At 36.2% G+C, this 26877-nt stretch overlaps 1 protein-coding gene across 1 annotated transcript in view; it reads left to right on the forward strand.

Moving 5' to 3' along the window:
* The first annotated feature begins 250 nt into the window (after window positions 1–250).
* ARMC3 (armadillo repeat containing 3) overlaps window positions 251–26877 on the forward strand; it is an 82070-nt gene continuing 55443 nt past the window's right edge. Inside the window, exons 1-7 of the mRNA XM_023533147.1 lie at window positions 251–443; window positions 3523–3571; window positions 14869–14986; window positions 18331–18456; window positions 23378–23446; window positions 23665–23840; window positions 26214–26408. Coding sequence (XP_023388915.1) covers window positions 421–443; window positions 3523–3571; window positions 14869–14986; window positions 18331–18456; window positions 23378–23446; window positions 23665–23840; window positions 26214–26408 — 756 coding nt within the window. The 5' untranslated portion in view covers window positions 251–420. The remainder of the gene's footprint in view (window positions 444–3522; window positions 3572–14868; window positions 14987–18330; window positions 18457–23377; window positions 23447–23664; window positions 23841–26213; window positions 26409–26877) is intronic.

Raw genomic sequence — 26877 nt, forward strand, 5'->3', positions numbered from 1 at the left:
GAGGCTGCACTACCTCCTACTTTCCAGTATCCACCAGGACTGGCCCTCAACAACTAGAAAGAGGACGATTCCAGTGTCTATCCTGCCTCAAAGCACGGGACTCGAGACACTGAGGACACACGTGGCTTTTCAGGTACCCACCGTTCCTCGGGCTGGACAATGGGCGCCTGGGACAGCCGAGCGCGAGCTTCCGGGCGGAGGCGCGCGTTCCCGCGGCGCGCGCAGGCGCGGCTCTGTGTCGCCTAGCAACCAGGGACAACGCGGGACTAGAAGGCTCAGCAGGCAGCGGCGGGTGCGGTTTGCCAGGTCTGAGGAGCCGCTGCTCCGCGGGATTTCCCGGCAGGTAAAGGCAGGCGGACTGCTGGCACCCCTACCCTCGCAGTTCGGAAAGACCCGGGGCAGAGGTCCCATCAAAACTTGATGACGGAGAAGGTGCCACGCAGGTGGGGACACCTGGGGCAACAGAGGGACTACTTTGTGGTGGGTTGTCGGTCCCTGTCCTACACCCGCAGTGTTAGACCCGGGTTGGCGTGGGTTTCATAAGCATCCCGTGGCCACCTCCCATTTTACAGATGAGGCCGCGGAAAGAGATCTGAGGGTTTTAGATTTAGTTACATGACTCAAGATGTGGATCCCGACTTGATCTAGCCCTTCTCCTCTCCTTTAAGTTTTCTCAAAATAAATCTCCCCAGTAGAAAATATTTAAGATCGCCTAGGCTGTAAGTTCACAAAGGAGAAATACGAATGATCAATAAACTCGTGGGGAAAAAAATGTGGCTCTTCTTCAATAATCAAGAAGATGCAAATATAAAACCGAATTGTTTGCATACCCAATGCAATACCTTTCATACCTTTCACCCAGTTATTTTGCTGCTAGAGATTTATCACAAAGAAACAATTGAGAATGTGGATGAAACTTTTATGTCTAAGGATTCATTCATTTATGTCTGGAATTCATTACTGCCTTGTCCATAATACTAGAAAATTGGAAACAAATGCTCACCAATAGGAGAATGGCTAGGTACATAGTGGATTTTTAAAATATTATTTTGAATGACATAATATGCTGATCCAGTGGAAATGATTAGAGCAATAAATGGAGACTGGGATTTCAAAACTTGTTCATTAATTTAAGAATTTAGTAGGAAAATGGTCCCAGGAAGTGAAATTGAGAATAGGGGATAGAAATCCAGGTAAGATGGTAAAATCACTACAGAAGACACATGAAAAAGAAACTATATCAAATAGTGTTCTCTTCTGGAGCTTGTTTCCCACTAATTTTTAATTTATTCCATGTGCCCTCTTTGGTTTCACAAATTCTCTATAATGAAACATATTACCTTTATAAGTGGGCAGTAGACACAGAACTGTACAATTAAAAATGGTTAAAACGGTAAATTTTATGGCATATTTTAGCACAATTAAATAAATCAATAGGTGGTAAAATAGTCAAAGAAAGCAGATTTGTTTGTTTCAAAAAGTCGAAGAGATTTATTTTCTTAATTCAATATCTCTGTAGCTTTAAAGGAAAACAAATCTTCAAAGAATAAAATAATGTAAGGTAATTTAATTGTATCCTGTTGATTATAAGTGAAATGTTGAGCTTACAAAGTTTTTTTTTTTAAACCTTAGGGTCATCTCGGAAGCTCATATCCCTGGCTTTTATCAGCTGTGTACTTTTTTTTCCATTAATAGTTATACCCAATATGGTAATAAAAACACAAACTAAACATTCCCTACTTCAGAATGCTTCCTAGGACCAGCTTCATCACTGTAACCCTGTATGTTTAGATCCTTCCAGCTCCTGTACTCTTCAGTATGCAATTACTCAAAACCACTCTCCCGAAATAGGAAAAATAAGTTCCTGAGTGAAAATTAGATGACATAAAGCAACTTTAGGCAGGTATAATTTGTTTCTCAAATATTCATAAATAATTCTTTCGTAAATCTAAGACTGCTATATTACAGAACTAATTACAAAGAGCTATGAAATCTTTTTTTTCCAGAGATTAATCATAGGATAGATTTTCATTTGTCCACATAGTTTCTGGCTGACTGAAGTGTTATAGGCACAAAAACTAGGGCCTGCGTGCTTTTCAGGCACCTATGAAAGATGTTTGAGATTAAATACACACACACACACACACACTCACTCACACACACACATATGTAGGTTCTAAAATATGAAAAGAATGAAAAAAATTAATGTTAAATTGTTTTTCATAAACGTTAAAATTTCATTACATTTGAAAATAACTTTCTCATTTTGCAAGAATTTCCAGGTGCTCAAACCACTGAGTGATTTCAAATGCAAAATTTTAAAACCTCTTATGGTGAAAATCATAGATAATGGAGGATGTGGGTACATTTTAACATTTTAATATATTGGATATAGTGTGAAGTAGTGCATCACAGAGTAAGCTACCCAGGCCATTAAAGATATTGAAAGATATGTGACCTGAAGTTAAGGACTAGGAATAGATGTCTTTCAGAAGTATCTATGTGTTTCTATGAACATGTGGTTTTTAACATATGTGATAAATTCTAGTCAGTATCTCTAATACCAGGAGCTGCTTTTCTTTCTTGACAAGTCATCTGAACTAACCCTGACATTGTAGATTCTTTCCAAGGATTTTCTACTTCCCAGGATTTCTCTCGAGACTGTAGTAATTTCCTTGAGACTAGACTATACCATCTGAGATTGCCTAATGCCAAACATAACCCCACAAACTCTCTTAGGAGAAAACTCGAAAGATTTCTAGGGTTATTCTAACAGTCACCAACATCTCGGAAAGTTTTTGGTACCCAGGTGGATTTATTCCTCTGAGGTGTATCAACGTATACTGTTATTTTGACTCTTTTTCTGTACAGGCATGGACATATGAGGGCATGTAGAAAAGGGTCTTGCAAGGAATAATCCCAATTTCCTCATTTCTTCAGATTCTCGATGACTTTTTCTTGAGGTATAGATTATGTTAGAAAAAACTTTGTTATCTGGGAAAATGACACAAATGTTCGTTGGGGTTTATAGATCTTGGCTACAATTCACAAAATCATTACTTCCAGAAAAAACAGTTAATTATTTTTATAAATACCCAGTGCCTATTATGTACCAAACACTGTTCAATGCAAGAAAGCCCTCCCTTTTCGCCCTCCCTTTTTGGCAAAACATTCTTACAGATCTCAAAATTAACTTGGATTTAGTCTCCCAAGCCCTACATAAGTGAGCTATCAGCATGGTAAATTATGTAAGCAAAGTCAAGTCACTAATATTAGTCCTCTTTTCCGAACAGGACTAATACTCAACAATCTTATCCATAAGTTCCTTTAAAATTGCGGAATTTGAAAGAGGGATGTAGGTAACATATTTGTACATATGCGATAATTTCTATATGTATTGCATAGTCTTTTTTAGGTAAAATTAAAAGAGGAAATAAATCTCATAAGAACATAGGTAAATGAGAAATTTGTTCATATGTAATGTACAAATGACACTCTAATCATTTATTACATCTTTTCCAGGATGGGTAAAAAGATAAAGAAGGAAGCAGAACCCCCTCCTAAGGATGTGGTAAGTTTCTGATTTGAGAATTAGTAGCACATTAACAACCAGTTTTAAAAATAAATTGTTCAAACAATTTGGCATGTACCAGTATATACATGAGTACACAGTGGCAGAAGTCCAAAGTCTGACTAATGATAAGATTAGTCAGAGAAATCTAACATCATATAAACAAACATTTACAACATTGTCATTACATAATTAGCACAATTAGAGAGTGATTATTAGCTTTTCCAGTATGTGGATGGCATGTTTATAAGCCTAGTTAATGAATAAATAGTTTTGGTTTCTTCTTTTAAATACTTTACATTTGCCAATCTCTCATTAATGTTAATTACCCAAGTGAATTTTCAAAATTTATTAGAAGGTTTGCTATAGTTATTAGATGTGTGTATCAGGTTGTCTGAAGATGACCCTTTGGACATCAGGAGTTCTGTATTTTCCAGTTCTGTGGAGAGAGAAGTCTGTGTTCATCATGATTTTCCATTCCAAATGCTTAAGTAACGCATTCCTTGCAGCACAAAATCCTGTCACTCTCTCTTTTAAGAGCATGGTTGTATCTTCTCTTTAAAATTTCAAATGACTGGAAGATTATATATAAAAGAAAAAAAGACCTTGGACAATTTTCCGTTTAGAAACATATTTCGAAAGCTGCTTGGTGTTTTTTTTTTTTTTTCCAAATAAAATGTAAGTGGAAAAAAATGAGTGCAGTAAACGCATAGGATTTTGTAGTTTGAAGAAAACGGAGCTTAGTGTGGGAAGCTGCTCTTCCTGCAAAAGAGCATTGCTGACATCTTATTACTATAAAGTGAACTCATGAACACAGTACTTGATGACACTTTCTCATTAAAATTAGAATTAAGGAACTATTAAACATAGTGTTAGACATATTTGTCTAATACACTTTCTGTAATTTTATAATATCTTGCTGGTATTGTCCCCTGTATCCTAATCCTTGGGAGAGCCTCGATCTCCGTTCCTTCTCATAAAAGGGAACACTAGCTAAGAAGATGCATAAATGTGAGAAGGAAGATATGGCTTGAATGGCCAACATAACTATATTCTGCCTTCCCAAATTATTTCCGTGTCTGGCTGAAAGGTGGTTTGTGATGCTCTAATACAAGGCAAACTTTCTGTGGAACGATTGCGTAAAAGAATTACTAACAGAAATGACCTTACTAGGCAATATTTAGTATAAGGCAAGATATTTAACTAAGGATCTAAAATTGTACTGCCAGAATCTGAATCCTCATGCCATCATCCACCATCCATGATCTAGGGCAAATTTTCTAACCTCTGTATACCCCAGTGAGGATATAATGATATGCACTTCACAGGATACCCACTTTATATCCACTCATAGAGGTGAGGCGAGGTTTGATAAATATGAGAGGCTTAGAACTGCATAAGAACTTAGTAAATGCTGTTATCAATGACATAGTCGAGGGTGCCGTTCATCATTCTACAAAACTGTAGAATTTTGTATGAACTGTCAAAGAAGGCAGGTGACCAGCTGTGGAAGACCAGCCAGCTATCGAAGTTCCTGGAGGCCTGATATGTGACCGTCATGATTTGTGGTCAGGTCTTCGAGCTTACATGCATGGCGATTTGTTTCTCTTAATATTTCAGAGGTGATTGAGCATCAGTGGATAAATTCACAGTATCTAAATTCACAAAGGACTATGACCTGGCTCCGGAATCTCAGTGATTAAGTATCAAGTTAGCTGAACATATATGTTAATGGGTCAGCTCTTACCTTCCCCGTAGTTAAGCGCATACGGGGCACTAAGCTTAGTGAGTGAGTACTGAATCAGAGCAGCAGATAGTAGTAGAATATGCTCCCTCGCCTGAGCAACCAAACCCCATTCTTTGGAAGACTGGGATATCTCCTGGGGCTTGTTTTTCCTGAATCCTCTTGGTTGACCTCAGAGCTCAACCTTTAACTCTTTGTCAGAGAGTGCCAAAACTGCCATAGACTTTCTTCTAGAAATGAAGCATCACAGGGACTTGCTTTCCCATCTTTCTCATTCATCATGGATAAACAAAACTTGAATTAATAAAAAAAATATAGTATAAATTCTTAAATAATACACATATACAAACCTGTATAAATAATTAATCAACTTGCTCACCTTGTTCTGAGTGTTTGTTACCTTGATTCGGGTTATAAAGCCAACTAGAAGCCAAACAAACTAGCTGTTTTCATTTTAACCTTTAAACTTTTTAGAAGATTTTAACTGATATCTATATATTCTCTACTAAAAGTTCATACTAGAGCAGTGTATGAACTTCTTCTTTCTGTTTATCTACTTCTTTCTGTTTATCTCTCTTTTTCTGTGTAATTGTTCCTTGTGACCAGTGGGCAACACCTTCCAATAGATATCAAAAGACTTTTATTTGCACTTACCGGCATCATAAAAATCACTTACCTGTCATGTTTGTCTACTTTCACTAAGTTCGACTTTGTAATTCTGTGTTCTTTTAGACTTGTGTTAATCCAGTAGCCACTAGCCGTGTGTGGTTATTTAAATTTAAATTTATAATAATTAAAATTATGTTAATTAAAATGAACAATTACAAAATAAAAAATTCAGTCCCTCAGTCACATTACACTTCAAGTACTCAAATGTCACATGTTGCTTGTGACCGCCAGATTGGAGAACACAGTTAGCATTTTCATCATTAAAGTTCTATTAGATAGCACTATCCTAGAAGCCTTACTTCCTTCACAGAGATATAAAAGTAACACTATGAATCTATGGCTTCTCTAATTGACTGAGCTTAAAATTCAAAGCTTACCCAAAATGCTTCCCTTTTCTTTCATTCTTTTTGTAAATAATTTTGGTTCATCATTTATTTTGCGCGGAGCATGAAATTATAATTTCGCAACCAGCTTGCTAGTGACTGACTGTGAGTTCCTCACGGGAAAGCAGATGGGATATGTAATTACAGCACAGTATTATTTATTTAGTTGTGTGGCGTTCTGCTATAGCTATCATTTTATTCTCAGCGCCTTTTTAAATAAAAAATTACTATAATGCTGTAGGCTCTGTAGGAGAAACAAATATCGTGCCAAGTCTCTCCACTCGCTGCCAAACGGGTATTTCTCCTCCTCTGACAGCTCTTTAGATTGTAACTCTCACAGTCTCAATCTTCCCTTTCAGCTTCTTAGCCTCCATATCGTTGTTTTTATTAACAATGACCGGAAGATATGGTGAAATATTGTGTTTCCTAAACCGTCCAAGAATGAAAAGATACTTACTATAGTTTTTGTTTAAACATATTTTCATGTACTCTACTGCTTTGAGAATTATAGTCATTATCCATGTTTCAACAGAGTATATTTATTCACATGCTTATAAAATCGGTTTTAAAAATATCGAAATGTCAGAGGTCTCCTAAGTGAAAGTGCTAAAATGGAAAAGAAATCTCTTCTGAATGGGGGTTGGTGGAGAAGGTAACCAGCCGGAATGCTGGGGGATGTGTCTTAAGTGAAAAAGGTAATCCAGGCCTGTGATCCTTAAGGGTTCGATGGGAGGTCGACGGCCTGGTGAGGGTGGGATGCTAACTGTGGACTCTCTCTCCATAGAAGTGCACACCGAAAGCTTTGCATACATTTCAGTGTGCCCACTGACGCCTGGCGCCCACTGACGGCTCTGTGCACCTCTGGTTTAGAACCTTCTCTCCTGTCATCAAGACAGTACACAGTTAAGGCACTTTAGGCCATAAACCTAAAAGAGAAGTTTGCAGAGTCACTTTAATACATTCCCCTATAGGTATTTATTGAATTTCGATACCCCAGGTTTTTTCTAGGTAATGGAGATAGAGAAATAACATAGTATTTTGCCTGAAGAAATGCATCCATTTATTAGGCAAATATTGAGTATTATTTTACATCCTGGGTATGTACATGAGAAACAAAACAAAGTGCAGGCCTCAAGGCAGCTTCCATTCTAGTGGGGGAAACAGTCCATTAACAAACAATAATATAATTCAGGTAATGATAAGATCAATAAAGAAAAATAAAGTAGGATGCCAGGATGGAGAGTGATGGGGTTGCTTTAAATAGGGTCTAAATCAGGGCAACCCTTCCCAGTGGGGTCAGATTTTAAAAAGATTTAAATGGAATGAAAGAGTCTGCCATGAAAATATCTGAGTGAGAGCACCCCGGCAAGGGAAAAATAACTAAGGCTATATTCAGTATATTAAGGGATGCAAAAAAGGTTGATATGACAAGATTAGTAATCAAGGAATAGGAGGTGGGTCACAAAGGTGATGGGATGGTGGTGATCATCTAGTGCCTTTTAGGCTATGTTGGGAAGGTAGATATTTTTTCTAATGTGCAAAAAAGGGAACAATTGGAAGGTTAAAAATAGAGGAGTCGCAACCTGTGGTTTATATTTAAAACAGAAAAATAAGTAAGATTGTTTATCCGCAGTGTGAAAGAAGAATGAAAACTGGATGTCTTATTTGGAGACTAGGCCAGGCAGCAACTATGGAGAAAGCCGGAAGTGGCCAGAGTGAGGACACGTGTTGAAGATTGAAAGGGTTTGCTGATGGACTGTATGTGGGGTGTGAGAAGGAGAGGAATTGAAATGTTTCAAGGTTTTCGGCCTGAGCAACTGAGGGAATGATGGTATAACACACTAAAGTAGACGTGTAAAACAAAGAAACAGTACGTACAGGGTGTTAAGTGCTATTATAGAGAAATTCAGAAGAATATAGCTGTGAGAAAGATTTTTAACACCCAAACTACCCTGAACAAAAAACAACAGAAAATGTATCCAGGAAGATGGAGACCTGATTATTATGAAATAAGCTATAAGCTTCTATAGTTTCAAGTATTATTTTAATTCTCTAAAGACGAAATAAAACTATCAAGAAGTGGTTGGCGACATGGTGGTCACTGATGATGGCCTTTTTGAGAACTATTTTAGTAAATTGATAAGAGCGAAAGATTGGAGATATTCAGCGTGAAGTAAAGTGAGATAATGAAGAAAAGTAAATAATTCATAAGATTTTTGACTGTAAAAGGGAAGGAGAAATAGTGTGACACTCGGAGGATGATTAATATCTAGAGAAAGATCGTTTTTGTTTTAAAATAAGAGAATTTTGAGAAATCAGAGTTCAGGGAGGCTACTACGATGGCTGGAATTTTCAGGGCAGAGTACCAGAGAGGAGGGACCCACACAGAGAAATAGCTCCAGAAACCTGGTTCAAAGTCCCCTTGGTTTTTTGAATTCTAAGCTACACAAGATGAAACTCCATATGACAAAGAACAAGCATGAATAACTATTAGGGAGCCATAAGCTGAATAATTTTTAGAGCTCACAGAGGTCTAGGAGATGTTCTAATTTTGATCAGAAGAGAGGAGAGACCTATTGAACACCTAGGACATTAAGCAGAGTCTCTAGAAAGGCCATGCCTTGGTAGCAGGATGGCCAACCTAGCCCTAGAGCAAAGGCTTTCCTAAACCTGCCCTAATAAAATTTTAAAACAGGCTTAAATAAATCAAGCTGATCCATAAGTAAGGCAACTACCTAGAATAAAAAATTCAACATCCTTCAAGAGAAGACCCCTCCTCCAAGAATTCAGACACTCGGCAAACCTTTTTTCACAATTTCCAGTATCCAGTCAAAAATTATTATATATGCCAAGGAAAATGTGACTTATAACTAGGAGAAAAATCAGTGATAAGCCAATAGAGTAGATAAAATTGATTAGTAAAAAAAAATTCAATTATCCAAAAGAAGACAGGTAAAAAGGAACAGGGAACAAATGGGGCAAAATGAAAACAAAGAGGTGGTCAATTAAAACCCAACTGTATCAATAGCTACATGACAGGTAAATTATCTAATATCATAATTAAGAATGAGAGATTGCCTAACTAAACAAAAAAACAAGACCCAACAGTAAGCTGTCTACAACAAATCTCCTTTAAATATAAAGATATAGATAGGTTGAAAGTAAAAATATGGAAAAAGATATACCATGCAAACACTAATCATAAGAAAGTTGCAGTGCCTGTGTTAATACCAGACAAAGTATCTTACGGGACAAAGAATATTACCAGAGAAAAAGATGTTTGAATCACAATAATAAAAAAGTCATTTTTAAGAGGAAAAATGGTACTAAATGTTGTTCACCTAATAACGCTGGTTTAAAATATATTAAGAAAAAAACAAGATATCCTTTGCCATAGCATCAAAAACAATGAAATATTCAGATTTAAGTTTAACAGAATAAATGTATATTAAAAACTATAAAATATTGCTGAGATAAAGAAGGAAGACCTAAATAAGTGAAGAGATACAGTATGTTGGATTCAGGTGTAAATGCAAACTGACAAGACTACTTTGGAAAAAAAATTGTATTTTCATGTAAAGTTAAACATACACTTGCCAGAAAAGGCAGAAATTCTACTCCCAGGTATTTACTCAAGAAAGATGAAAACATGAGTCTACATGAAGACATATAAAATTATGTTCATTGCAGCTTTATTTATAATGGTCCCAAACTGAAAAAGCTCAAAGATTCATCAACAGTTGAATGTATAGATCCATACAATGCATCATAATTCAAACAAATTGTGATGCTTTCATACAATGAGCTACTACTCAGCAGTAAAAAGGAATGACTACTGGTACATTGAACAATATGGATGAATCTCTTAAACTTTCCGCCAAATGAAAGAAACCATGCATAAAGGATACCATTAAGGATAGTTGCACATTCTGTTTGGGGTAGTCGGTTACATGGAGGTATACATTTCTCAAAACTCATCAAACTTACAGGTACATTGTATTGAATCTAAATTGGCCCTCTGTAAAGTGGATTTAAAAGAAGGTACATTGTATTGAATAACAGGTACATTGTATTGAATCTAAATTGGCCCCCTGTAAAGTGGATTTAAAAGAAGAAATGGGACTAATTCTATTGATAGGGAGGATGAGATAATTGAGTTGATGAGATAACTGAGAATGTGTAAGTTCTGAGAACAGGGAACTTGATTGTTTTGTTTCGTGTGCTCTTCTTAGTGGTGTCTGGGATTCATTAGGGGTTGAATAAATGTTTATTGGATGAATGAGTAGATTAAGGCGAATGAGTTAAAGGTTCAAAGCATACATTAGGTATTGGGCTGAGATAGCAGGAGAAACATTTTCTCTAACATAATAGAAGAAAATGTGAAGATATAGATAAATTTGGACCTAGAAGTTGGAAGTTGGAGTTTCCATCTGATGACTTTATTTTCTTGGAGAATTTTGCTGGGGTGGGGAGGAGAAAAGGGCAAGGAGGAAGAGTGTTGAGAGTTCGAGAATTGTAGAAAGGTTTGAAATAATTTTTGAGGAAAGAAAGGGGAATCAGATTTACAAGAGAAATGTAGTGGGCTTGATATGCAGTGAGGCCCTTCTGAAATTGTTGATCATGAATTTATAGTGATACTAATTTTCTGTGTCATTTAATATTCTCCAAGAATGCTTGGGTGCAAATGCAAAGAAAGCAAATGCAAATTCATTATGATTTAGGTTTTCTAAAATTGATTTGGCGAAATGACAGAGGGCCAAGGAGGTTTAGGGTTTGGCAGGAGTGTTATTAAAACAACAGATCATAAAAAGCTAAGCAGGATAAGGAGTTAAGAAATGAAAAAGCTGATGAAGTGAAAGTAGAGAGAGTAAATAGACTGGGAATCCCAATGAAATTGAAAAATAGCTGCTATGGGAGTAGCTGAACAATGAATCTGTATCTTTTGCCACTTCCTGGTTGGCTACTAAGAAACCCTTAAAGTCTGAATGTTGTGATGTTAAAGAAAGTAGCAAAGTAAGTAGGCCAAGGAAAATTGTTGGGATATTAAACATAATAGTGCAAGACAAAGCTAAATGGTAGATGGTTGCTATTGATTTAGATTAGTAGAAGAGACAGAAAAGACCTTTAAAAAGTAATAAGAACATTTCTGCTTCCGGATAGGATATAGTAATAATAGGTAACAACAGTAGGATGTTTCTCTCATTATGACAACTATGAATAAAGCAGATGGAGTTAAAAGTAAAAAGTTTAATTTTTCTGTGGAAAGGCAAATTTAAAATACTGTTAATATGAAGTGTTGGTGAGGATGTGGAGCACCTGGAACTCTTATTCATAGCTAGTGGGAATCTAAATTGATAAAAGTACTTTAGAAAACTGTACAACGGTAACTGTGAAAGGTGAATATATGTCTACTCTATGTCTCATCAGTTCCATTCCTAGATATATACCCAAGAAAACCAAAGCAATACATCCACAAAAAGACATAAATAAGAATATTCATTGCAACTTTACTCACAATAGCCTCGAACTGAAAGAACCCAAAATGGTATAGCCATACATTGGAATACTATATAGCCATAAAAAGTATGACTTAATAACACAAAAAATGTGACTGAATCTCAAAGACATTGCGCTGAGCTAAAGAAGCAGATGTGAGAGGAAGTGCGTTATATGATTTTATTTACATGAAGTTCAAGAATAGGACAAACTAAGTGAATATTTTAAAAGTCAGTAACAGTTATCTTTCTGGGAGGGTTTTTGGGAAAGGAGGATGAGGAAATATTCTGGGGTGATAGAAATATTTTATATCTTGGTCAGAGAGATCTGAATTCAAATTCAAAGTAGAAGAAATATCAATATACTAAAAACAGTAGATTTTGCTTTTTAATCCAATCTGACAATCCTATATATTGAGGTTTATTTACCCTATTGATGTTTATTTGATCATTACTATATTTTTCCTATCATGTTAAGTTTTTGGTTTCTCTTTGCTTTATTATCATGTTGTGGTTTTTTTTTGTATTATCTTTTTTTTTTTTTTGTATTATCTTTCTTTTTCCTGAATTGAACAACATTCCTTTGTTAACCTTTCTTTTTGGTAATTTGGAACGTCTACTACTTATCTGTAGCCTATTAAATACACATGTTAAATACTCATTACTATAAAAAATGAGTAATAACTAGGCTATGATTCTGTTCTCTTTACCAAAAATTTCTTTTACCTGAGATTTGTTAAAAACAACAACATAGCAACAACAAAATCACCTAGACTAGTTTTTATTCTTATAATGTGTCACCAATACTTCAGGAATCCTTTCTTAAAAGTTATATTATGATTCACAACATCATTACTATTGGTTTAACTATATATTTTACTGTATCCATCTACCACTAATTGTTTTTATATTTTGTCCTCCCCAATTTTGGTGGAGTATTTGCCAAGAAATTTGTTTGAGTATGTAGTTGAGTCTGTGAATGCCTGAACATGTCTTTTTTCCATATAAATGATCTCTCAGCCAGATATAAATTTCTAGAGTCACAATCCTTTTTTCTCTGAACTTAGTTGATTATCCTCCATAGAGAGCAAGATGAAGGGAAGGTCTAGGTCATTTGCTGAGGCCTCATCTTTCTTTATTATTTGATATTACTTCTGCTTCCTATTATATATTTTCTGTTTAGTCAAACTCCTGTTTTATCATCATAAATACAACATTCATTCATTCCTATTTTAAACCATTCTAGTATTGTTTTCCCTATTTAAAGATCCTTCCTCATTTCAACCTACTCTATTTTATCCATTCTTCAAATTATATCTAAAATTCTACCACCTCTGTGGACCTTTCTCCATTTACCCCAGTTCAAATTAATTTCCCCTTCCTCATCACAACATTTATTATCTATCTCTGCCATATATTTTTGTACTTTATAGGATCCTAGAATTTGATATCTGGAAGAGATCTAGGAGATATAATCCAACTTCCTAATTTTTCAGATTTAAAAAAAGGTGGCTAGTAAGCCACATTTGTAACCCGGATGACCCTGAGTCCTCTGTGGCTACCCTTTAATACCTAGATAAAATGATTCTCGAGCTTCAATCCCCAAATACTTTCAGAAGTCCTTCCTTAAAACTTATGTGGATGTCCAGGTCCTCACACTCTCCCGATCATTATTGCAGCCAGTGTCCTAGCCATTGCTGTAGGCTCTGCTAGGAGCCATTTTTTTTTTACTGGTCCCATCACCGGAAATCCACAAGAGCCACGAGCCTGGTGTATGTGGCAGACTTTTACTGAAGATTTGAGAATAAACGACATGACTTTCGTAACTCTTAGAGCTTCCAGTATAGCGTTAGACATACACAAACAACTTTAATTTGGATGTTAGAGAATGCTGTCCTAAAATCCAATAGCCGTTTCTCCTCCAACGGGAATTTTTATCCCAGCCAAGTCCTTCAGATCATTGATCACTATCATCTTCTCTGTCTCTTACACTCTTCCAACCTCAACTATTATGTTTCCTTATTCAGAGTAATCTATCTCTCCATCCTTTACCTACAATGGAATGTCAATTTTTGTTATAGCCCAAAACACAAAAAGATGTCTGTTTTTAGGAAGGTCAACGCAGAAAACCAGCCAAAGCTTTGAAATTCTATTTTTTTTTCTTTAACATAAGCAGAATTACCTTTTGCATTGATCTCTAGAGATGGAAGAAAAATAGTGTAATAATTTATTTTCTCTTTAACCAAAGAAAGTCTACAGGAGACATGAGTTTGTTGTTGTCCATTTCAGCTACACATAAATTCTCAAGTTCTCATAGCAGGATACAGGTCTACTTAGAGTCTTATACTTTTTCTTTATATGATATTACCCATTTCCCAGTTCCACGTTTTATCTAATTTTACATTTTGTTATATGCTGTTTTTTATTGCTTTTTAGTTGTTTCACATATGTCCATCGTACTTCCCTAGAAAAAGCGTAGTGGTCAGAAAACAGGTACTGATTATTGAGACTGTCAAGGCATCTAACATATACTGGTACTCAAGAATTCTTATGTATTGAGAATATACTAACATATGTTATTTAATGAGCATCTATCATGTGCCAGACAATGTGCTAAGTGCTTTACATAGATGATCTCTAATTCTCTCCTTAGTCCTATGAGAAAGGTAGTATTATACCCATTACACAGAAAAGGAAACTGAAACCCTAGCAACTTAAATAACTTGTTTGATTCCACATGGCTAAATGGAGAGACTAAACCTGCCAGATTCCAAAACGCTTTGCTCTTTCCGCCATCCACCAGCAATTCCAAAGCAGCCAATGTCGACAGCTGCCTCTGTATCGGTGATGTTTTTCAAAGAAAAACTTTACAGTGCACTTACTGGTCAGTGACCACATCCTTTTTGTAAGATTGTGTTCTTTTTAAGTCTCAAGACACCATTTATTTTTTTTATGTGCTTTTTAAAGCTCAAATGTCAACCTGATATTTTTCTCTCTGCATTTTAGTTTGATCCACTAACAATTGAAAGCAAAAAAGCAGCAACCGTGGTGTTAATGCTAAATTCTCCAGAAGAAGAAATTTTGGCCAAAGCATGTGAAGCCATTTATAGATTTGCTTTAAAAGGTTTGGATTTTTTTCAGTTTATCTATTTCATTCATTGCTTAAAATATTTACTACATAAGGGGCACTTTTCTCGTGAGTCTTTAACTTACTTCCTGTTAGTTGAATTCTTTCAGACAACCAGAATATCATTTAATGCAATACCTAAAAGTAATGTATCTATCTCCCTAAGTGCCTAACTTAATCTTAAGAAGTAATTTTGTCACTGGGTGGAAGAGTCGTTTTGAAAGTTGTATTGTCGTTTAAAAAATTGTTAATGTCACAGGAGCTGAAAGAGCTCCCAGTGGTCAAAGCCAGAACGATTTGAGCAACGAAATAAAGTAGTATTGGATTATACTACTTATAATTAGTATTGGATTATAATTGGATTATACTACTTATTAAAGTTAATAAATATCCATGAGTCTATGTGGAAAAAAAAGAGTAAGTAAATAAATGGGAGAGAAAAGACAAATCTATGCAGAAGAATTTCAAATAACTTACATGGATAGTCTGCCCTCAAGGATGTGTAATATAACTTCTTCACATGTGAGCTGTGCATAGTGACTTCTTTCCAAAGAGTACAATACAGAAGCAGAGAAAAAAATGTTTATAGTGGAGAAACTCAACAAAACTACTTTAGCCAGGTGACCAAATCCAATATCAACAGTGATAAGTCATGTTGATAATACGTGCCCTCAACATAATGTAATGAAAATGGCATTTTACTTCTGTGTTATTTTTCCCAAAAACCTATAACCCCAGTCTAATTTTGATTTTAAAAATATCAAATTCTGATTCAGGGACATCCTACAAATACCTAACCAGTACTCCTCAGCACTGTCACAGCTACCAAAAACAAGGCAAGTCTGGGAAACTCTCACGGCCAGAGGAGCTAAGGATACATGATGACTAAGTGTAACGGGGGAACCAGGTAGAATCCTGGAAGAGAGAAAGAACATGAGGCTGAAACTAAGGAAATCTGAATAAGCTATTGATTTTCATTAATAATAATGTATTGATATTGGCTCATTAATTATAGCACATGTACCCACTAATGTAAAATATTAATAACAGGGGAAACTTAGTGTTAGATATTTAGGAATTCTCTGTACTACCTTTGCAATTTTTCTGTCAAAGTAAAACCATTGTTAAAAAATCAAATTTATTAAAACATCGTAAATGTTACAAATTAATTCTATTGAAATATTTATTCATGGAAGATTTACAAACATAAAAGATGGTCATATTTTAGTTCATTCCAAATGGTGATTAAGTTAAATTTTTATTATACAGTATAATGTTTTAATTGGGACTATTTGAAGAGTTTAGTGTAACTTGGTATTTTTAACACAGCCTTTTAACCTAAGGAGCAGTTTGATTTTAAAGAAATGATTCTTCAAACATTGTTTTGGGGCTTGTATCAGAGAACAAATCATTCAATTAGCGAATGGTAAAATACCTTGCTATGTCACTCTAGTCATCGTTGGGAATCCAGAGAAAAGCCAGAGTGGTTCTAGAAGGTATGGTTCCTGAGTGGATTATGTAGAATTCTCAGTCAGTTTTCAAGGAGACATTAGATCATGCATCTGTGTTAGCCTAAGTCTCATTCAGTCTTACAGAGTCATCATGTCATCTGGCCATCATATGCACCTAATTATATATCATCTTTTAACATGACAAGAGGTAAATAAATAGGCAGGCATGTATTTTATGTGAAACTAATACAGAAATTCTTGTAGGGCTGTATTTTGTGAAACAGTTCTTTAAGGTGAATTGTTTGCCTTCTGGCCAAGATCGAGTAACGGGCCAGATTTAACCCCCTTACTAGATCTTACATATATTTTCAAACAAAAATAATAATCATATACTTGTAGTGTGAAATATATGTATAATTAAAGTATATGACTACAGCACCAAGGTGGAAAGAGGAAAATGGAAGTGTACTATTGTAAATTTCATATGAAAGTGGACTGTGGTAAGTTAAGGACATATCCTACAGACCCTAATACAACCAGTAAAATAACAAAACAAAGAATATCAAGTAAGCCAACAAAGGGAAAATATCGGTTTATACAAAGAAGGCAGAAATAAAAAAAGAAAAGAAAAGAAAGAATAATGGCATATATAAAAACAAATGACAAGATGGTGAATTTAAACCTAATCATATCAATAATCAAATTAAATATAAATGGTCTAAGTACCTCAATCAATAGGGAAAGAGTTTTATGTCAGATAAAAGGCAAGAGCACACTAACTCCCACCACCAACAATTCACTTGGAATGTAATGACACAAATTATTGAAAGTAAAAAGATGAAAAAAAGATATTCTATGATAGCACTAATCAAAAGAAAAATGGAGTGGCTGGCTATATTAATATCAGAAAGGTAGACAGAGAAAAGAGTAATACCAGAGATAAAGAGGGTCATTTTATAATGATAAAGGGATCAACTAATCAAGAGGCTGTGAAGAGTCCTAAACAGTTATACGCTTAATGTCAGACCTTCAAGATACACGAAGCTAGAAATGCCAGGAAATATAGATATCCACAGTTATAGCTGGAGATTTTGATATCCCCCTCTCAACAAATGAAGGAACAAGTAAATAGTAAATTCCTAAGGATCTAAAAGATTTGAACAGAGATATAAACTAATTTAACCTAATGGATATTTATAGAGCACTCTAAAAACAGCAGAATATACATTATTTCTAAGTGTATAGAGGACATTTTTCAAAATAGACCGGATCATAAAATAAGTCTTATTAATAAATTTAGAAGAATTCCAATTATGCAAAATATATATCATACCGCAATAGACTTAAATTAAAAATCAGTAACACAACTCTGGGCCATTATTAAATAGCTGGAAAGTAAATAGCACAATCCTATGCAGGTTAATTGATTTTATAATTATGTCATTACATGACTGGCACTGTGCTAGGCACTGAGGATATGAGAAAATAAGATAAAATGATTATCTGTCTTCATGGAAAGTTAAGCCACAGCAGAACAGGCAAACAATGCACGGAGGTCGGTAAGTGGTATGAAAAAAAATAAAGCAGGATGGATAGAGAGAGATAAAGAAGACTTGGATGTGATAATAACTTTGGACACGGTGGCCAGAGGACACCCCTCAGGAGGCGCACGAGGAGCTAAGGACTAAATGACAAGAGGAAGCCAGCTTGGTAAACATGAGGCGGGGGGAGGAACGAATGTCCAAGATACTTGTATTCTAAAGTTTATACTGAGAGGAAAACATGTGGGAGCTAAGAGGAATGTGAAAGGTGGATGGCAAATAAGAATTTAGAATGACAAAAAGAAGAGTTTTGGCGAGCTTGATGATTTTGTTTTACCTGTGATGGCAGGTGAGGAAAATAAAGCAACCCTCCTTGAACTTGGAGCTGTGGAACCTTTAACTAAACTGCTCACCCATGAAGATAAGATTGTAAGAAGAAATGCTACTATGATATTTGGTATCCTGGCTTCTAATAGTAAGTGTCAACTTTTAAAAAGAAGCAAATAATCTCACGAAATGCCTTATCCTTCTTTTAAATTTGAAGTTAAGGGATTTGTTTTAATTTTATTTAAACTGACTTCAATATTCATGAAAAAGTAAGTATAATGCAACAAATGTATGCTTTCATATTTCAAGGGATATTTTTTAAGTATAAAGATGTGCAAAAACTCTCAAAGTTGGTGATGTAGTTTGTTCCGGTCTTATAAGCTGTAGGAGCAATCATTGTTTCTAAAAATTAAAACGGTTTTTTCTTTGAGTTAGTATAATGTAATTTGTCTGCCTGTAAGTAAGTTACACTTCATATGTATTTCACAGTGAAGGGGAGCCATGGTAAAAAATTTTGATTTCAAGCTGCAAGCTATGTTTTGCCAAAAATAAATTTAGACACGTATTTACTCCTTAAATCAGACCTATTAGTTGCTTGAATGTTTTCATATATCTAATAGAGTGGAATAATAGTATTTGTTAAAATAGGCTGTTATGTATATTAGAATATCAGTTTGAACAAAACCATGCCAATAGAGGTGGTCCCTGACTAATGAACAAGATGTGTTTTCCATTTGTAAGTCATTTTCATGCAATAATGGTAGATTTTTAAGTTAGCCAACAAAAACTTTGTGATTTATAATAAAAAATGATATTTCTGGTGGAGTCTGAATTCTAATATGAAACTCAGGCTCCTAGGAATAAACATGTCTCTATCATGGCATGTGGCTAAAATCATCATACTTTCTCCTTTTACCAGTCTCAGCAAAAACACTAGCACAGATTCCTCTTCCAACATCCTGCCTCCCCTTCACCTCACTTTTCCTGGACCCTGTGAGAGGCAGTGGGGTCTCCTTATTCCGTGGTGCCCGGAAGGGACTGTGGTATTAGTGTCTTCGGAGACAGTTACGAATGGAGGAATGGGGGCGGGGGGGCTTCTTTGTCTGGCATCTGCACCGTTATCACCTCAGCTGCAGAGACTCCGCGAACAGCACCTGCAGTGTCAGGACTCTGTCGGGGTTGTCAGTGGAAGGGGTTCAGGGGCAACTGCCAGAGCTTTAGTGGTGACTGTGCTGTAAGTATTTCTGGGGATGACAGCAGGATGAGTACAGTCATGGGGGAGTGGACGTTGCACCAACCTGGATTACGATAACATTTGTCAACACTTACATAGCACTTACGACGTGCCAGGCACTGTTCCTACAGGCTGTTCATGTATTAAATCATTTAATGAGGATGGTGTTATTATTATTTCCTTTATATATGAGGCAGCTGAGGCACAGAGAAATTCAATAAGGTAGTAATCATTTATGTTGTAGGGCCTTCATAAATTTATCTCAGGGATTGCCTGTATACAAACTCTGCTGTGTTGAATGTGCTGTATTGAATGTATTTATAATCAAAAGAGGGAAAATTTAAAATTTTTATATGTTTTATTCTGTTAACAGAGGATTTGAGAACTAAAGATGCTTCGTAATACCTTTTGTGCAACTCCTCATTTTAAAAATAAGAAAGAGCCTTAAAAGATTAGCTTCCTTGCTCAGTCATGCAGTGGTTAGTACCAGAACTGAGATTAGAGCTAGAGTTGGAACTTTACTCTCTGACTCACAGTTTAGTAGACTTTCTGTTCATCAAATCTTTTATGATTCTTAACATTAGTGTACATCTAAGTGAAGTTCTCCTGCTAAATAATTTTGGGGGAGAATGCATTTCATTTGGAAAGGAGAGTTATAATTTCCTGTTTACACTTATATTTTCTAATTAAATGTTCAGGTCTGTATGATTTTTTTTCTTACTTTTGTTCTTAATTTCTATTATTCAATTTTATTTAGTATTCTCATTGTCCAATATATGTGGAGTTTATAATCTGTAAAGCCCTCCAAATAGTTTGCAAAATTTTTCTGAGTGGGCTTATAAATTGAATTTTACAAGTTTCTGAAGAAGTCTATGGTCCCAAAATATTGAGAATCACAATTACATTTGGTTGCTAAATGACGTGGCTCTCTGAGACTTGTCAAACCACACTCTGCAGGTTGGCCAGCTGGGCTGTGGTCAGCACTAGGACCAGTGCAGTCTGCAACTGCCAAGTTTAATGATGGAAAGAGCTTTGCTGCCTTTGAGGTCTCCACTGAGTGTTTGAGTCTCGGATATGCTAAATGAACTTCTAAGAGCTTTCTTTTGATACTATGACTTGGGTGAAAAAACAAACAAACTATTATTGGAATTAATTAAACTGATTTCCCATTTGAACTATCTGATGACACGGATCCTTTAACTGCATGCGAAGTTCTTTTTTTGTTAAGTCAACCCATTAACAGCTATTGCTTCACTTTTCACCCATGTCCATGAAAACGTGGAATAAGAAAATGAGCAACTAGTCATTTGATCTAAATGAAAAGTCATGTTTCTGGAATAATTTACAAATAAATGCACGTCTGAAGCTACACAGTTAAATTGTCATCTTTGGGCAGTCGTAAGATAACTTCTGTTCTTCAGAAATTTGTATCTTCCTTTGATTCACATGCACCCAATGATATCACTACGTTCATAGTGGATAAACCCACAGAATGTTCCAACAGAAAGCCGGGCGCGAAAGGAAGCTATGAGAGCCGTCTTTCCCTTGTGCAGTTGCGTACAAGTTCTTTCTGCAGCTTTGCTGCTTCTTCCCCACTCCCCGCTTTTTTCCTAGAGTAATTGAGCTGTGTGCCTGAGCTAATCCTGGGTCGTTCAAGACAGACACGTAAATTACTTCATTAAACCTTTTTATCAAAACGGGCCACTGTCTTCTTTTACCTGCCAGTTTGTATTTAGTTGATGAAGCCATAGAACAGAGACTCACTTAACGAAGTCAGTTGAAGAGAGAGTTCATTAGGGTCCTTGAGAAATAAGTAGCCTTCGAAACGCAGAATTACTTCAGGCAATCTGAAGAGTTTGCCATCAGAGGAGAAGGGTTATCGAAAAAGGTACACAAGGTCAAGAATAAATTAGAAGGTCAATTTTATACAACCAAAAAATTGTGAATAAGTATGCAATTAAAACAGACTGCACGACGGTACCCCAGGAAGTAAGGTGCTGGGAGTTTTGAAACAGACTAAAATTGTAGGTGTCACACTGTTTAGCTAGAACATATTTGTGTGGCCCAACCACAAGTAGTGGTTTCTATTTATTTGCCATATCTAAGAGAGTTCTCTGTTAAGAAAGAAGGGGATAGAGATCAATATTGTGTTTAAAATGATGAAAGTAGAAGCTTATCCATTATTTTTGCTGATTTAATCTCAAGAAAAGAGAGATTCTTTAAACAATCTAGTGTCAAAAAGCAGAATAACGAATCGATCGATGGTGCCACCAATTTATCAGAGCTGCCAGTGGATCGAACCGTCCATTGAGCTATAAGGAAATTGTTTAGTGGATGGATCTACTAGATCTGTTGTTGAACAGATTTGGGCTAAATTCATATCTAGAAGGGAATTTCATGGCACCGAGAATCCTCTGATGAACACTTTCTACTCGTTTGAGCAGACCAAGGCATGGCGTCACATACAGATGCAGCAAGGTGGCCCCTCCCCGGGGGAGCAGACCCTTCCTGCAGAGAACTAAGAGTAGCATAAGAGTACACAGAGCATGACTTATGTTCAGCGTTGCAGCAGAAACACTGAAGTACATGGAAGTTTATTTTGTTTATTAAATGGAGCATGTACTTGGAGATCTAAAAGCCCAGAAATATTTTTCTTCAAGCATGTGAAAAAGAGGAGCCTCTGGTAGGGCCTTCGCAAAAATCATGCCAAGCAATACACACTGGACTCATGAGAATGAGAAGAGACCACCAGTACCCTCTTCCAGAAGGCACACATCTGTGCAGTTCACCAGAACACTTGGAAGGATCTGAGTGCTATGCCAAAGCTATTATTTCTTAACCCGTGGAGCGAATGTATTTTTCTTAATGAGTCTCAACTGTAAAATGATGCCCGCCACCATGAGACACAACCCTTCCCAGAAGCTCCATCACTCTTTTGTGCTTCAAGCCTATTCACATACATGTAGCTGGCTATACTCTTGCCGGCCCTCATTTAGCCATTTTAAACAGAAATAGGTTGACGAACAGCCACATCTCTGAAGCCCACAGGAAAAGGTGTCCAACACAAGGTTAGAATATCTAGCGGTTAATGAGGAAAGATTCATCCAGAGACCATCTGCTTTGGCTACTGCAAAGTGAACTTTTCCAAAATTCTGGTAATGCTAATTCTGGCTTACAGACAAAGGTAATTGACCAAGAAGAGAAATTGCAAAACCGAAGTATCAGCTATTCTTTATTTCTCAGAAAAAGGGGGTTAAGGATGACAAAAAGAAAGCAAGGCCATACCTGTCTAGCCTTAATTAGGCTTATATAAATAATACAAAGATGAACTTAAAAAATGAATATACTTACCTTTAAGCATTTTTGCTAATGAAATAAAATGTAAACAAGATGCATTAATACAAAAAAGGCTGAGGATAATTTTAAATTACATTCCACGTAAGATTCATTAAAATCAAAATTTGAAAATCCCTTTCCAAAAAAACAACAACAAAAAATTAGTGTTACATAATAAACAAGCATAAGATACAGTAACTCAACTTACAGACATATGTTTTAGGCACATTTTGCACTTTTATGGTTATTTTTTCTAGTGTTTTGGAAGAGAGTATAATATAATAGCTCAGTGGCCAAAGAGCAGAGGCGAGAATCTCTCTGGGTTCAGGCGGACCGGGGCATGAAACCTGGCCCCACCACTCACTTGCTGTGTGGTGTTGAGCCTTGATTTCCTTATCTGTAAAATTAAATAATAAAACCTATCTCATAAAGGACTATTCAACAGACATGGCCATTATTATTATTAATAAACATTAATATGCTGTTTCTTCTTTTGTAGATGATGTTAAAAAATTGTTAAGAGAGTTAGATGTCATGAATTCTGTTATCGCTCAGCTCGCTCCAGAAGGTAACTTGGCAATCTATGTGGATCTTGAAAATGAGGCTGCTTTATTTTTCACATTTGATTACACTACTTATTGAAAATAGTTAATGAAATGCCATTGTGGCTTGTCTTGGGCTCCACCAAGTAAGATTTGGGAAGCTCTGGTTTTCAAAACATGCTTTAGAGTAATGGTTGAGTAATAGGCATTTAGCATGCTTGTGTTATTTATTTTTGATATGCAGAAGAAGTAGTTATCCATGAGTTTGCTAGTCTTTGCCTAGCAAACATGTCTGCAGAGTACACCAGCAAAGTGCAAATATTTGAACACGGTGGATTAGAGCCTCTCATCAGGCTGCTGAGCAGCCCAGACCCCGACGTGAAGAAGAATTCTATTGAGTGCATTTACAACTTGGTCCAGGTGAGATTAACTTCTAAAAATATGTTTTGAGCAAAACTGATTATAGAATTTATTTTCCCATTAAAAAAAAGAAAAAAGAAAAAGGCTTACAACATCAGTTTTGATTAATCGGTTCATCTTGGTACTATTTAATAGTTATCATTCAGAGAAAAAAATAATGGTAGTATAGATTCCTTTCAGTTTTCACACCTTAGAAGTAATTGTCTCTCATGAAAAAGCATTTTAGAAATGTATTTAGATTTGAAAAGAATAGAATGGTTTACAAATTCCAGAAAAAGGTAGGATTATGCCAGATAAAATGCATTTCTTCTGAAACGGGAAATGTGACATTCATGTTGAACTGGGTTTGACCTGGGCAGTTACCTAATGGCCTGGACTCTGGTGAACTAAGCACATTGGATGAATCATACACCCTAGTCCGTGTACCAAGATATTGGATTAGGTTTATTTATTGGTGAAAACGCAGCAAGTTGAGTATGCCAAACAGCTCATTATTCACAATCTCAAGAAGCGACCTCGCTGTGCTGTTTTCCTTTGTGATGGAAAGAAACCTCCTGCCTTCCCCTCCCCGACCTGCCCTGTCTTCTGTCCCCCACCAGCGCCCCCACCTCCCAGCCGACATTCACGCCCTCATACCCACAGCAGGTCAGCCCCCCGATCCTGTGGACAGCTTTTTCTTCTTCTATTCTGCTCACGTTCCTGAACGATCCTCACACACATTCGATCGGCTTTTTGATCAACTGAAAATATAAAAACACCGTTTTAAGTGGCCACCAGTGGAGTGTGAAAGGAAGAGATGGTGAAGCAGAGGTGAAGGAGGGGTCACTGAGAGGCAGAGTATCTGGACAAATCACATAAAAGAAGAGACAAAAGGGCTCATGCTGAAGGCCGCAAACGCACATACTCTGGGCCTAGTCCTTGCCACTTGTCTGGGCACTGACGGTGTCACCCTCGCTCTTCCCTAAAAGAGCATCCTCCACCTTCGTTTCCCTTCTCCGGTTGCTTAAGGCTTTCCTTCGCCCAATAGGCCTAAGTAACTACACACGTTTTTGATTTTCATCCTCAAACTCGTTGTAGCTCTATTTTCCTATATGGAAATGAAAAGACTTCACTATTCTTCATAACAGAAGTACTAGTTAATCACACTATTAATTTCCTAGGACTGCTGAAACCAAGTACCACAAATTGGGTGGCTTCAAACAACAGGCGTTTACTCCCTCACAGTTCTGGAGGCTGGAACCCCAAAATCAAGGTGTCAGCAGGGCCACGTTCCCTCTGCGACTCTGGGTAGAATCCTTCCTTGCCTCTTCCAAGTTTCTGCTGGTGGCCATAAATTCTTGGTGTCTCTTGATTTGCATCTGCAGCACCACAATCTCTCCCTCTGTCATTTCTCTCTCTCTCTCTCTCTTTTTACAAAGACACCAATCTTGTAAGGACACCATTAAGTACCCACCCTACGCCGCTGTGACCTTAACCTAATTACATCTGCAATGATGCTGTTTCCAAATAAGTCCACATTTTAAGGTACTAAGGGTCATGACTTCAACATATTTTTTTTTGAGGACATATAATCCAACCCAAAACAAACAGCAACCTGCAATTTTTAGGTCTAAAGGAAGCTAAATATTAGAGGTCAGTTGAAGGATGCATAGAGGAAAACTAAGCTGTAAGTGAAGCTTTTCCACCTTTAATATTATTTTACATTTCGAATGTCATGATTTGGCACTCAGAGTTTGGGGGTTATTCATAGCTTTTTGCCTTGTTTTCTCCATTGCTCACCCCAACCAACTCCTTTCCTCCCAACTCACCTACAGAATTACAGACACACAATGCAGAGCAGTGTGTCTAGACTCTAATGACCCCTTGATACTGTAAATATCTTAAATAAAAACCTGATGTAAATTTGCATGCACAGGGCCTACCGATGGCACTGCATGCACACAAGCATTTCATAAACAAGCCATTAAAATGAGAATAATAAGGAGCTGATGCCATCATTTCATTTTATCAAACACTATTTAAAACAGGATATAGAGTGTGAAGAGAATTTCATTATGCATAGGTTTTGTAATAAACAGTTGTAATACTGTTTATAGTAATAGAAATGCGCTGTGTAATAAAGAAAAAATAGATGCGGAAAAAGTCATAGATCATGTCTATTTCCTGTTGTTGACAATGTCTGCATGGTTAAAATGAATATTTTGGTGTTGTCAGTTGAGGGTTTGCTTATTTTTGTGAGTTATTTTGGAAGGGAATCCGGAATAAAAGATTTGAAAATTATAACATTCTTTGTTAGAAAATATAATTTTCTCATTCTTGAAACTGCATTTTGCTTTAAAAGTTGCTTATTTGATCATTTGTATTTCATGGCAGGATTTTCAGTGTCGAGCTACAATACAAGAACTAAATGCAATCCCTTCTATATTAGAGCTCTTGAAGTCGGAATATCCAATTATTCAGTTATTGGCTCTCAAAACCTTAGGCGTTATTACAAATGATAAGGAGTCAAGAGCAATGCTGAGAGATAGTCAAGGAATGGACCTCCTTATTAAGATCCTGGAAACTAAGGTATTTATAACATTCATTCAACTGTCCACGACAAAATGTATGTCTCCTAAATGTTGTTATAAAATACGAATTGTAGAACTTTTTTTTTTAAATGAAGTTTTATTATATTCAAGCATGGTACTATGTATAATGAACTGAGTTGCTTATTGCTACATAGTTTATCACCACAATCAAATCAGACAAATGATAAAGGCCATTATAAAATAATTTTTTAAATATTCTGAGAGGTTTCTCACAACATTAAATATAGAACTACCATATCATTCATCAATTCCACTTCTGGGTATTTATCTGAAGAAAACGAAAATACTAACTTGAAAAGATGTATGCACCCCCATGTTCACTGCAGCATTATTATAATAGCCAAGATATGGAAACAACCTAAATGTGGTGTGTATATATACAAATATTCGTATCTATACATATGTATACATATATGTATGTCTATATACACACACAATGGAGTATT

The sequence above is a fragment of the Pteropus vampyrus genome, unplaced genomic scaffold, assembly GCF_000151845.1.
Source record: "Pteropus vampyrus isolate Shadow unplaced genomic scaffold, Pvam_2.0 Scaffold96, whole genome shotgun sequence".
Lineage (NCBI taxonomy): Eukaryota > Metazoa > Chordata > Mammalia > Chiroptera > Pteropodidae > Pteropus > Pteropus vampyrus.